Source organism: Ictidomys tridecemlineatus, chromosome 2, assembly GCF_052094955.1.
Source record: "Ictidomys tridecemlineatus isolate mIctTri1 chromosome 2, mIctTri1.hap1, whole genome shotgun sequence".
NCBI lineage: Eukaryota > Metazoa > Chordata > Mammalia > Rodentia > Sciuridae > Ictidomys > Ictidomys tridecemlineatus.
This window is the reverse complement of record NC_135478.1, coordinates 143,818,239-143,830,904: the sequence shown is the minus strand read 5'-3', so window position 1 is coordinate 143,830,904 and position 12,666 is coordinate 143,818,239. Positions and strand designations below refer to the sequence as shown.

At 38.4% G+C, this 12,666-nt stretch overlaps 1 protein-coding gene across 14 annotated transcripts in view; it reads right to left on the bottom strand.

Annotated features, from left to right (window-relative positions):
- Positions 1–12,666, bottom strand: part of Pde1c (phosphodiesterase 1C) — a 603,438-nt gene that overhangs the window by 87,768 nt on the left and 503,004 nt on the right. For all 14 annotated transcript variants that reach the window (XR_013435068.1, XM_021722262.3, XM_078039880.1 and 11 more), the window contains 2 exons: positions 4,633–4,733; positions 1,782–1,910 (listed from right to left, as the gene is read on the bottom strand). Coding sequence is in view for 13 of the 14 variants with exons in the window: in XM_021722262.3 (XP_021577937.1) it covers positions 1,782–1,910; positions 4,633–4,733 (230 nt within the window). In the remaining variant the exon portion in view is untranslated. The remainder of the gene's footprint in view (positions 1–1,781; positions 1,911–4,632; positions 4,734–12,666) is intronic.

Sequence of the window (12,666 nt, the reverse complement as noted above, 5' to 3'; positions counted from 1 at the left end):
GGTAAAATATGTTGTCTTTGGGTCAATTCATTAGCTGAGCGCTCTAATTATTAAATTAGTATTTCATTTATGAGATAATACCACACTGTATCTAAAAACTAATAAAATATGATAAAATAACAAAATAATATTTCAAGCTGTCCTTAAATGAAGATAGAATACTTAATCATGTAATTTAAAGTCATAAGCTATAATTTTTGTTTTAGGTAAATCCCAAGAAACAGCTGTAGAAACAAAACATGGTATAACAGTTTATAACTATCAGAAGTTTCCACCAGTAACTGAGACATTCCATAATGATAATACTTAAATTCACTCTATGAGACAACATAGCAGTGAATAAGAAAATAGGTATGGAAGGCGAGTATATAAATAGATTTCAATCAACTGTACTTTTAAGAGACTAGTCTGTTCATGTTTTACACTAATTCTACCTATGTAGTATGTATTTACATGATTTTATAACTTGCTTTGTTTAGAGTAAATACTCAGGTCATTCACAACTGGTACTTCACAAATATCCACCAATAAGAATGCAGAGATAAGCAAGGATGATTGGGTTGGTGTGCAGCAATGTGCCTGGTGTGAACTGATGCATTCTGGTTTATGCTGGGTGAAGCAGTGTCTACACGAGACTCACTGAGTGAGTGAATGAAGCTCATGGTCACAGTGGAATGGAAAGACAAACAATGCTGCTAAACTTGGAGAACTATAGCTAAAGAAAGGTAGAAAATCCAAAACAAAGATGGAAAAAGTGACATAGCTATGTTTTAAAAGTATGTTAGAGGCATTAACGCAAATTGTGCAAGCTTTGGGGCAATTTGTTAGTTTGTCACTTGGCCAGGAATATCTACTACCTAAACAGGCCCTCATGCAATACTTTAAAACTCAGATGCCTCTGAATCTGTGCGAAGCTGTTCTCTGTCACAGTGAACCTTGAAAGGATGGAGAAGTTGTGTCTCTAAGTTTAAAAATGCCTTGATCCATATTTATACCTACAATGAGTTGTGGGTTTGTTCTATATCTGCCACAATGTGTGCAAAGCCTTTAAAATGGATGATATCATTTATTATAACCCTAACCACATTGTAGAGAAAATGTTTTTATCTATTTTCTGGAAGAGATTAACTTCCTCAATGTCACAGACATGTATTATGTGATTCAATCCATATTCAAACCCAGGAGTGCCTAAATCCAAAATCACACACTGTCATTTAGGAGACAGAAATAAGTACTCAGGATTTTTGTAACTGTAAAATAATTTCCTTAGAAAATTTTAGAAGATCACTAAGAGTCCAAATCAAATACAGAAGGTGTTTTTCACAGACACTAACTGATAAAGTTCAGATTTAAGGAGCTTAGCTAAAAGCAACACAAGTTTTCTAAGTTAACAAACAAGAAACTTTGCAAAATACCCTCAACTGGATACTGTTGGAAAGTGATTTTCCAGTTTCCCTCCTCAAGAAGTTTTAGCTTGACACTGAATTATTTGACCCCAAATCCTTCCCTTTTCCAACTCATTATTAGAAACACATTGTAAAGATGGAAAAACTAAACAGATGGGATCAAAGCATCATGGTCTATAGCCTCTATTTACAAACACTTCAACATTTTTTGACAAGAAAAAAACAATTAGACATAAGAGAGATTCACCTGCAAACAGAGAGTGAGAGCTACAACAATTAAATTGAAATGGGATGCCCTTTCTTCAAGAGTAGTACACTTCATCTGTCCACACAGTTCCTTCTCTGGCTACCAGATCTCTCACATCTCATCCTTACCTCCAGTCATCCTTTGAGAGGTTGATCAAGATATTCATCTCCTCATCCTCTTGCAGAAGGCGATAGGCTGCACTCAAATGGTGATTTTCCAATACAGATCTGTCGTTGTATAGAATCGCTGGATCAGACCTGCACAGAGCCACACAGGACTGTTCAGGACATTCCCCCAGAATCCCTGCAGGGAATGCCCACAGGATGGAGTACACATGCACTTCTTCCTAGGTTTAGGAACCATCTCCACCCTCATGCTATCTGCATAAATCAGAACCTCAAAGGAGCACTATAAATTATCAACAGATGCATGTAGGCTCCCTCAATATCAATATCTGGGTTTGAATTCTGTGTCATCCAGCTCAGGAATTCTCTGGAAGCTATATAACCAGACCCCAATGACCTGAAGTAGTGGCAAAGGTAGTTTTTTAAAATGTGGATTATGTCAAACTTTCTTATATTTTCTGGAATAACTTTTAAGTTAAAATTTTTACTTAATTCAATAAATGTACCAACTTATTTGTTTTAGCTGTGAGGCTCTGAACACATATCCCCTACTGGGTATGGTCTGCAAGTTGCCTCTTCATCTTAAAAATTTTTTCATGCAAAAGCCACATGTTGATAATTGAGAATAGAGCTGGGCATGGTGACCCAAGCCTGTAATCCCAGTGACCCTGGAGTTTGCAGGAGAATTGCAAATTCAAGTCTAGCCTCGGGAACCTAGTGGGGCCCTAAGCAACTTAAAATAAAATAAAAAGTAGGACAATACACAGTTTAGTGGCAAAGTGTCCCTAGGTTCAATCTCCAATAGAAAGGAAGGAAGGAAGGAAGGAAGGAAGGAAGGAAGGAAGGAAGGAAGGAAGGAAGGAAGGAAGGAAGGAAGGAAGGAGAAAGGAAAAACCAAAATTATATGACAGCTGTCACTTTCTCTAAGACCATTTTTTAACTGAATGTCACCAAACAGAGCTGTATATTATTTTAATTGAATTTATTTATTTTAATTGAATGAAGGCTTGGATTTTTAAAGCTCACTCATTTCTCAACAAGGAAGCTGAGCGCAGAGATGTAAAGTGGCTTCTGAGGGTCCCATGGTGGCTGAGTGTCAGGGCTGGGATGGAGGTGAGAACTTCTGACAGAAGGGCCAATACTCCCAAGATAGCTTTCACCTGCCACTGGTCAAACTTTGGGATGTCGCTAACATACCTCAGAAGTGTTAGGCTTAACATGTTGTCCATCGAGGGACAAACTAAGTCACAGACTTAGTTTTCTGCAGAAGGATCACACTGATTCAGACACACTGAATAAAGCTCTGTCCAAGAAGACCAGTGTTCGAATTTCATTTTAAATGGAGCCTAATGGGACCCACTGGAATTTTCCAAAGGAGATAATACAAAACACACAAATGCCTTGGTGAAAGATGACCTCTTAGATCTGCTGAGTAAGTTAAGTACCAATGGGTGTGTATTTCGTGGCAGGAAGCTACTTTTCACCTCCTGTAATGAAGCTGCTTTCTTGAGTTGTGATCGTTAGTTCTGGTCTCCAGGCAAAATCCACGGTCACTCCAACCACCTCCCCAGCTTCCTGCAGCAGGTGCTCTTCACTGCAGTCTCTGTCCTCAGAGCAAAGATTCCACCCACAGACCCACATTGAGCAGAGCTGCTCTGTGGAGTTCCCTCCATCTAAGTACCTTAGAAAAGAACTACAAAGGGCTGCCTCCCCGTGGCTGAGATCACCATGCAGGAAGGCAGGAGCAGGAACTAAAGCAAAGAGCTTCCGCCCTCCTGTCTACTCCCTCTGTGCTGGAATGCCCCTCCTAACAGACCAGATGATGTTGTCATTTGTATGTGCACCTCACAATCTAGCATTGAGTTCATTAAATACATATGGATTGATTCAATGAACACAAACCTATCTGGAGTACACACCTGCTTTTTCAAGTGAAATCAGCAAGTATTTATTTAGTATTCAACTATCCAACCCCTGCCCCCATGATTTTTCTCTTTGTCTTACCACCTTTCCCCAAATCCAAGCTTTCTTTGGCTCTTATACCAAAGCCCAATTAACCCTACTGTCAGATTCTGTTCAATTCCACATCACAGTGTCCTGAGAAAAGGCAAGGTTTTAGGTTTACACAGAGGAGGAAAGGACTGGATAGATCCACAGCTTGGGAAGAAAGCATATCAAAATCAAAATCCTTCATCCTGAAATCAATCATTGATGTCTGTTAAAGATCAGGAGGTTCAGAATGGGCCACTTGGACCTGCAGGTACTATTCTCAGTGGAGGTTCGTGTTTACCTGAGCTGTTCATCAAGAAGGATGCACAGGTTGCTCATGGTGAAGGTGGCCGGCATGAGACAACCCAGCTTCCCAAGTCCTGTGCCAAACTACAGTGCAGGCACTGAACAGAAATTAAATCAGAGAAAATGAGAAGAGCAATTCACCAGAACCCCAGAGATCAGAGGTCAAGAAGGCTCAATTACTGTTGATGTCAATAGAAATAGTCCAATCATCACCTGTCCCTGATTTAGTCTGCATGGCTTCTGGGCCTCTGTGCTACTACCCTACCACTTATCAGAAATAGGTAGAGCAGGCCTAGGACATTTTAAATAAAGAACAATTAAAATAGAGAATGTTTGCTTGCTAGATCTGAATCAAATACAAGAATTAAGAGCAGATGGCTTCTTACACCCTAGGTCTTGATTGACGCTGACCAGGCCAATTTTTTGTGTATATGTTCATTTTTTTCAGAAACTCAAAATAGAGTAACCATGTAAAAGACAGGTGACAAATACCTCTCTGACTTCTAAAACTCTACCCCTGCCCGATCCCGCCTCTTCTCCAACATGTCAGCATCCTCACCGAGTCTGGATATGGAAATTGTTGGTAGTTCCGGTGTGTTCATAGTCGTGGATGGCAGCTGAGAAGATTATAGCAAAGATCTCCAGCTCCGTCAGCCAGTTCTGAAAGGGAGATTACAGAGCAATCAGATAATCTGTCTCATTCTCAGAGAAAGTCTTCAGCGTGCTGACGACAGACCACACGGCCGCCTTCCCACCCACAGCTGTAAGCTCCTGCCAAGCTTTCTGACATGCAGAAGTGAGGGTGTTTTGTTCCCCCCTGTGAAGAGACTGCAGGACTTGTGACTTAAAAAGAGCAGTCACAGTTTTGAAAGAACTGGTACTTTTCTCTTTTTTTCAAGAAAGCTGAAAAACAGTGAACACAAAATCTTTAAAAGCCCTCATCATTGCATTCTCCAACAATTTCCAAATAATGTAACTAGGTTTCTTTCTCTCTCTTACAAACACACACACACACACACACACACACACACACACACACAATTTCAACAGAACATCAAGCACTAAGAGGAACAGAAAACCTCGTCTCTGATCACTGGGTGAATATCCACCATAAGGTGGGTAAAGACAAATAGAGAAATAACACGTGACTTTCTGCCCTGTGAATACTATCACCATCCACACTGTCCAGGTTGGTGTAATTCAATGGTTTGCCAAATGTGTTCCTTGGACCAGCAGCAGCATCACCTGAAGCTTGCTAGAAATGCAAGCAAATTCTTTGGCTCCACCCAACCTCATGGGTCCAGAAACCCTAAATTGTGGTCCAGTCATCTGTGTTACTAAACCATCCAGATAATTCTGATACACACCAAAGTATGAGAACCACTGCTTGTGGAAGTTCCTTAACTGATTTCCATCTTGTGGTCTCTGTGTGTTCAGGGATGGTTGCCATCCTCTCTGCCCAACGCCCACACAGCAGAACCTTCATGACTCACAGGCACTCCCCTTTGGGACCCTCTGCTCACTTTCATTGCTGGTTGAATTGATGCTCACAGAATTCAGTATGGTTATTCCTAGCCCCACTCTGACACTTTGAACTCATTATTACAATTATGTAATTAAATGTGACATAAACCAAGAGGATATGAACACAAAACAATTAAGTTGTTATTTCTACGCAAATTCAATGCTTTGGAAAGTTGCTAAAAGAACTGCTTTCAAAATACATGACAACTGTGAAACCATAGAAAACAAGTATAAAAATTTAAGGAGACTGTACATTCAGTTTGTTTCATGAGTCTCTTTAATTCCCATTTCACTTGAAGGACATGAAGCTAGAAATCTTAGATATGGGCAGGATTGCTCTCAGATGACAACAGACACTGCAATTAGCAGAACTCAGAAAAGAGCTTACAGTCTAAATTAAAGATAAGTGCATAAACTATATTTATGATTAAAGGTCATACAAAATGACTTAAAATGAATTCATGTTTTGTGATATCCTATTTTAACTATTTCTTTTATTTAACAATTGATTTTCTTCTTTGTCTAGGAAAATTCCTGAGATTCACTGTCTTCTTTGAGGATGGGTAAGTGAAAAATAAATAAACAAATGGCATATAACCTATAAAAAAATACTTCAGAATAAGATGAAGAATAAGCAAAAAGATAACTCAAAGGAAAAAACTACACTTTTTTGGAGAGGATGTGGGAAAAGGTACACTCATACACTGTTGGTAGGACTGCAAATTGGTGCAGCCAATATGGAAAGCAGTATGGAAATTTCTTGGAAAATTGGGAATGGAAGCACCATTTGACCCAGATATAGACCTCTCCTGGGTCTATACCCAAAGGACTTAAAAATAGCATACTACAGGGACACATCAATGTTTATAGCAGCACAATTCACAACAGCTAAACTGTAGAACCAACCTAGATGCCCTTAATACATGAATGGATAAAAAAATGTGGCATATGTACACAATGGAATATTACTCAGCAATAAAAGAGAATAAAATCATGGTATTCACAGGTAAATGGATAGAGTTGGAGAACATAATGCTAAGTGAAGTTAGCCAGTCCCAAAAAAAACAAATGGAGAATTTTTTCTCTGATATAAAGATGCTGATTCATAATGAGTATGGGGGGCAAGCATGGGAGGAATGGAGGATCTTTAGATGAACTTTAGATAGGGCAAAGGGGAGGGAGGAGTAGGGAGGGGAAATGGGGGTAGGAAAGACAGTGGAATGAGATGGACATCATGACCCTAAGTACATGTATGAAAACACAAATGGTGTGATTCTACTTTGTGTACACCAGGGACATGAAAAATTCTGCTCTATTTATGTAATATGAATGAATTGCATTCTGCTGTCATATATAAATAAAAAATTATATTAAAAAATTACACTTTTTATAAATTATTTCTATTAAAATCTAAGCATGAAATGTCAAGAAACTTTTTGGCATCCTCCATAATGCACCTCAAAAATACACACTGAGGTCAGGTGTGGTGGCACACACCTGTAATCCCAGCAGCTCAAGAGGCCAAGGCAGGAGGATCGCAAGTTTAAAGTCAGCCTCAACAACTTAGCAAGGCCCTAAGGAACTCTGCAACACCCTGGCTCTAAATAAAATATAAAAAACAGCTGGGGATGTGGCTCAGTGGTTAAGCACCCCTGGTTGAATCCCGGGTAGTACTACTACTACTACTACTACTACTACTACTACTAATAATAATAATAATAATAATACAAACTGAGGTACAAGGAGGGGAAAAGGAGACAGATAAGATGAAGAATAACAGCAAGAAAACTGAAGCTACAAAAATGTTCTGCAGGTAACAAAGAACCCTTTATCACCGCCCCATGGTACCCAGGTAGGGGATGTCCCTTGGTGTCAGACCCAATTCTAGGTGCTTTTTATGTAGAAACTCATGTCACTCTCACAACATCATAAAGGGAGGTGCTGTTTAGTTGATGCTCACTTACACAAGAGAAAACTGAAACTGGTAGAGACGTAGGACCTACCCAAGGTACACCTGTGTTGGCCATGTGAAAAGCCAACATAGCATGAATCCAGAATACTCACTTATGATCTTTTAAGTTGTATTTTCTTTGGGTCATTGCTCATGTGTTCATACAATTTTTCATAAAGTTATATAGGTATGATTTTATATTGCACATTTTCTTGATCTTGTCCAGACATATCACATAGAGTTTTTTTGACTTTGGCAATCTCTTTCTTTCCTTTCCTGACATCCTATCTTGACCTATTCACCCCTGACTACCTCTACCTACTCCCTACATACATCTACTTTTCTAAACTCCTGCAAAATAATTTAACATTTTAAAGTAAGATTATGAATGGGAAACAGTGTAGCACCTAAGCAAATCTGTCACAGAACATCAGCCCAGTCAGCAGAAAGCCTCTAAATTAACTTTGATTACAGTTCCCGCATCACAAATACCAGTGACACTTCCTCCTTCCCCAAACATAGGAACCAAACCCTGGCTTTGGTGTAACTCACTTCTAATAAACCAAAACAGTGCATGATTAAACGAACATACAAAAAAAAAATACCTCCAAAACCATAGCCTTTAAATCTCATTTTAAAACCCAAGCTTTTCAACAATCCAAACAGATGTTTAGGGTCAATGATGGTAGTTTAGGGATACGAAGAAAGAAGAGATGGTGTCTGGGGTAGGTGAAGGGAGGGGAGAGAGAGATAACTTCACAGAGAAGAGACATTTAAGATGGGCCTTGAAGACTAGACAGAGCAAGAAGTGGAGGTGGGCATTTTCAGAAGAAACTTGTTCATCTTGAGGAAGGAGATAAGCCCTTGAATGGAGTGGGAATTAGGGCTGATTAGGGCCTGGTGAGCCTGGAATGAGTGAGGAATGGAAACTGGGTTCAACAGGCAGTGAAGTTCACAAGTAAGAGAGTGAAGTTCACCCACACCCAGCACACCACTGCAGGAGCAGGGAAAGGAGATAGGAGAGCATCATCTAGGGACTGGAAAGTTCTTATCGGATACAGGGACAGCTTGGAGGTAGGATCCAAATGAACTAGCAATTAACTGAATTCATAGTGGGGTGGAGGGGTCAGTTAGAAGTTGCAGTCAAAGAGAACAATGAATTCAATGTGATCTCAGTACTCTTATCCTGAGTAGCTAAAAACACCTTGGGTATGAGAAAAACTCTTTTGACAGAAATTGGGCTTCATATTAAAATAAAACCAATAAAAATGGAATAAAATACAGTTCACATTCCCCTTGCCTTTTCTAAATTAATATCTGAGAATGCAGATGGTTTTAGGTCAATGTATAATGAGCCAGAAATTTAAGTCCTACAGGCATTTTATACCAGATTTATTAAACTGTCGAGATATGCCATACATCCTATCAGTGTTTCCTTATTTACAAAATATGAGTGGCATGGATGATTATTGACAGGCATTTCTAGACAATTGGTAATGGTGGACTGGGATTGTGCTGTGACCCCAGGAAGGCAAGTTGTATGTGGGGTGGGGGGCGGGGTGTATAGGGGAAGACAGGGAGAGATGGATGTAACAATCCAGAGGAAACTGGGAGGAAAAAGACCTGGGTGATGTTCCATTGCTAGAGGAGAATATTATCAGTAATTTGTTGACTTTGAAATATGAATGGTGAAGTTTCTTTAGTTAACTGTTTTGCTCCAATTTTTTATTGCTACCTTAACAAATGACCACAAACTTAAGAACACTTCTCATTTATTGGCACATAATATTTCTATAAGACAGAAGACCAGAACAGCATGGTTGGTTTTCTGGTCAGGGTTTTACAAGGCTGCAATCCAGCTGTCGGCATGGTTGTCTTTCTTTCTGGGAGTGTCTGGGGCAGATATATATTCATGGCATGAGTGAAATTTATTTCCTTCTCATGGTTTGCATTTGCCTGGTTTTTCCATCTTTAAGCTAGCATTGCTTAGGCCTCTCAGATTTCTTCTACATTGTCTCTTCGACTCTCTTGTGAAATGCTCTTGGGACCACCTGGAGGATCCAGGATAATCTCCCTACTTAAGGACTTCTGATTGGTAAACTTAACTGTAAATTTCCTTCTGAATTTTTTTTTTTTTACCATCTTATACAACATGTTAGCAATGGGACGCCATAGGATAAAGGTCACAAGGGCCAAATTTCATCCAATTACAATGCCTAATAAAATTATTCAGCACTATTCAACCAAGATGTCAGTTTAACATCCTTAGTGTTTTCCTTATAAAGAAGATGACATCATATTTGATCAAAAGAAAAAGATACACACCTTCTCCTTTCTGAAAAAGCAGAGTTAATGGCACTATGCCTGACCAAAGCAATGAAACAACCATGGATAGTTCTAGAGTTTAGAATATTTTGGCCTAAATCAAAAGCAGACCAGAGCCTGGAGTCTGACTAATATCTAATTAATTAATAACAACTCTTCAATCTAAATTTGCTCAAGGCTTTTTCTCTTATAAGTGAGCAAAATAATTCTGAAAGAATTCAAGCATCTTCTAGATTCTTCTGTTAAACAACAATGAGTAAAACAAACAGATTACAATGTGTAATACTGTTGATGTTCAAGCCCAGACACCACTTAATCAATGGGATATTTTAGTCCACCCTGTGCCTCACAATTCATAAAACTGAAATGATTTAAAGCATTCCCCCCTCTTCATTGGTATGGAAGGTTAGAGTAACAATATACTCTCCATTCATCAGAATGCTCCCCAGTGCATCTGCAAGCTCACCATGAAAGAGGTTTGTTTTAAGCTGCATTGCCAAAAGAGAGTGAGTGGGAAGTAGTTTCTATATTTAAGAATTATTTTGAATATGGCCTGGATTGATAATAAAATGCAGTCCCAAATGGCAAATGAGCTCATTTAAGAGCAGTATGTAGTACATCATGATCACTGCTCTGATGTAACATTTATGTCAATGATAACTTGGATTAGAATAAAAGCTTGGGAGTTTGTTTTTTGTTTTTTTGAGAGCTGAAACAGCCGTGTATGATTCACCTTTATATTCTTGTAGCATACTGTGCACAATACATACTAAATGTATGTTGAATGGATGAATTCAATGTGCATTTCTGACTTTGGTGTGTTCTTCACCACAATATCTTCAAATAAATGCACTTGAAGAGTCTATGGCATAAGTAGCTCTTGTTGGCCAAAGACATTGTAGAATCATGGCTAAATATTTCAATTCATGGTCTTAGAAGTCAGACTGGGTGCCAAATACTGTTTCTGTTGTTGTATTAGTTTGCTGAGGCTACCATAATAAAATACCAAAGACTGGATAGATTAGCCAACAGAAATTTATTTTCTGCCAGTTTTGGAGACTCTAAATCCTAAAAAAAGATTCCAGCAGGTTTCTTCTGGGGCCTCTGCCCTTGTCTTATGCATCCTTTCATGATCTTTCTTCTTGCATGCATATGACTATGTCCTAGTGAACTCTTAGAAGGACACCAACCCCATCAGACAAGGGTCCACCACATGACCTCATTTTACCCCATGTCTTCTTTAAAGGACATCTGTCCAAACACAGTCCCATACTGAGGTCCTGGGGTTAGGACTTTAATATATGAATTTATGGGGAGCATAATCCAGCCTAGAACAGCTACCAGGATAACCTTAATCTCTGTGAGTCAGAGTTTCCTCTCCTTTAAAATAAGACTATTTCTACTTGGAGGGAAATCACTGCTGGTTGCTCAATTTTCCCTCTTCCTAACAATATCTCTGATTTTGTTTGGGAAGGTAATGTTTCCAGTTTTCTCTTGACATTACAGTGGCCATATGACACAGTTCTGGACAATTTCATGTCAGTGAAAGTTGCTGAATTGGATTTCAGAAAAGCTCTTTAAATGTGGGTAGATTTATTCGGTCTGCATTTTTTGTGTTCTACCTTTTCCTGTATCTTCCTGACCCGCTGAATCAGTCTGGATGATAATTACCTTTAGGAACGCTCTCATCATGAGGTGATGCAGGTATGTTTATATGCATATAAATATTCAGAGTATAGATAGACTTATTTATCTTATTTTTCAGTTATTACACATTATGATCATTTCCCTAGATCATTATATAGTCATGATAATAAGAAAAATCGTTATATTCCTTAAATAATTTTTGGTATGGTTCTACTACTATAAATGATACTTCTGGTTTTGTTTCTTATACAATAATATTTTCTCACTAGAGTTAAAAGAGCTATTCTAAAATCTAAAATATGAATATTCTCAAAAAATCAGAGATCACTAGACATTTCAGGGAAAATATACTAATCATCATCTCAGGATGAGAACCTCCTTAGAGGTGATCATTATCTTCAGTTTAGTGTTTACCTTTTAGGTGTTTTCTATGTATTTTCATGTATACATCTACATATGCAAACACATATGTATATATATGTGTTATGTTTAATAATGGATAAAGTAGGGAACGTACTTTTCTGCAATATTTTTAACTTAATAATATATCTTGAATTTTAGTCAAAACACTATTTTATTATTTGTAACTATGGTATTCCAGAGTTTTAATTATTTCCCACTGATTATTACATACTTTGCAATTTTTTACTATTACAAACATTGCTATAATGAATCTTGTTGTACGAGGTTTCCTTGGGCATACTTGGAAGAACTAGAGGTTTGATATGCATATTTTTCTTTATAATAGTTTTATCGTTTGGATCATAAATGTATCCCAAAGACAGGGGTGTTGAAGACTTAGTTCCCAGTTTGGCACTACTGGAAGGTGGTAGAAACTTGAAGAAGTAGGGTTTAGTGGGAGGTCTTCTGGTCACTAGGGGTTTGCCTCTGAAGGTCATAGCAGAATCTTAGCCACTTCTTCTTCCTCTCTTTTGTTATGAGTCATGAGGTGAACAGCTTTGCTCTGCCATATGATCCTGCCACAATGTGTTCTCACAGGTCGAAAGAGCAACAATCAGTCATGTACTAAAATTCCAAAACTGTGAGCCAAATAAACCATTTGGCTTTCTTTATAAGTTCACCTGTCTCAAGCATTTGTTATAATGAAAGAAAGCTAAAACAGAAAACTGGTTCCAAGGTATGTTA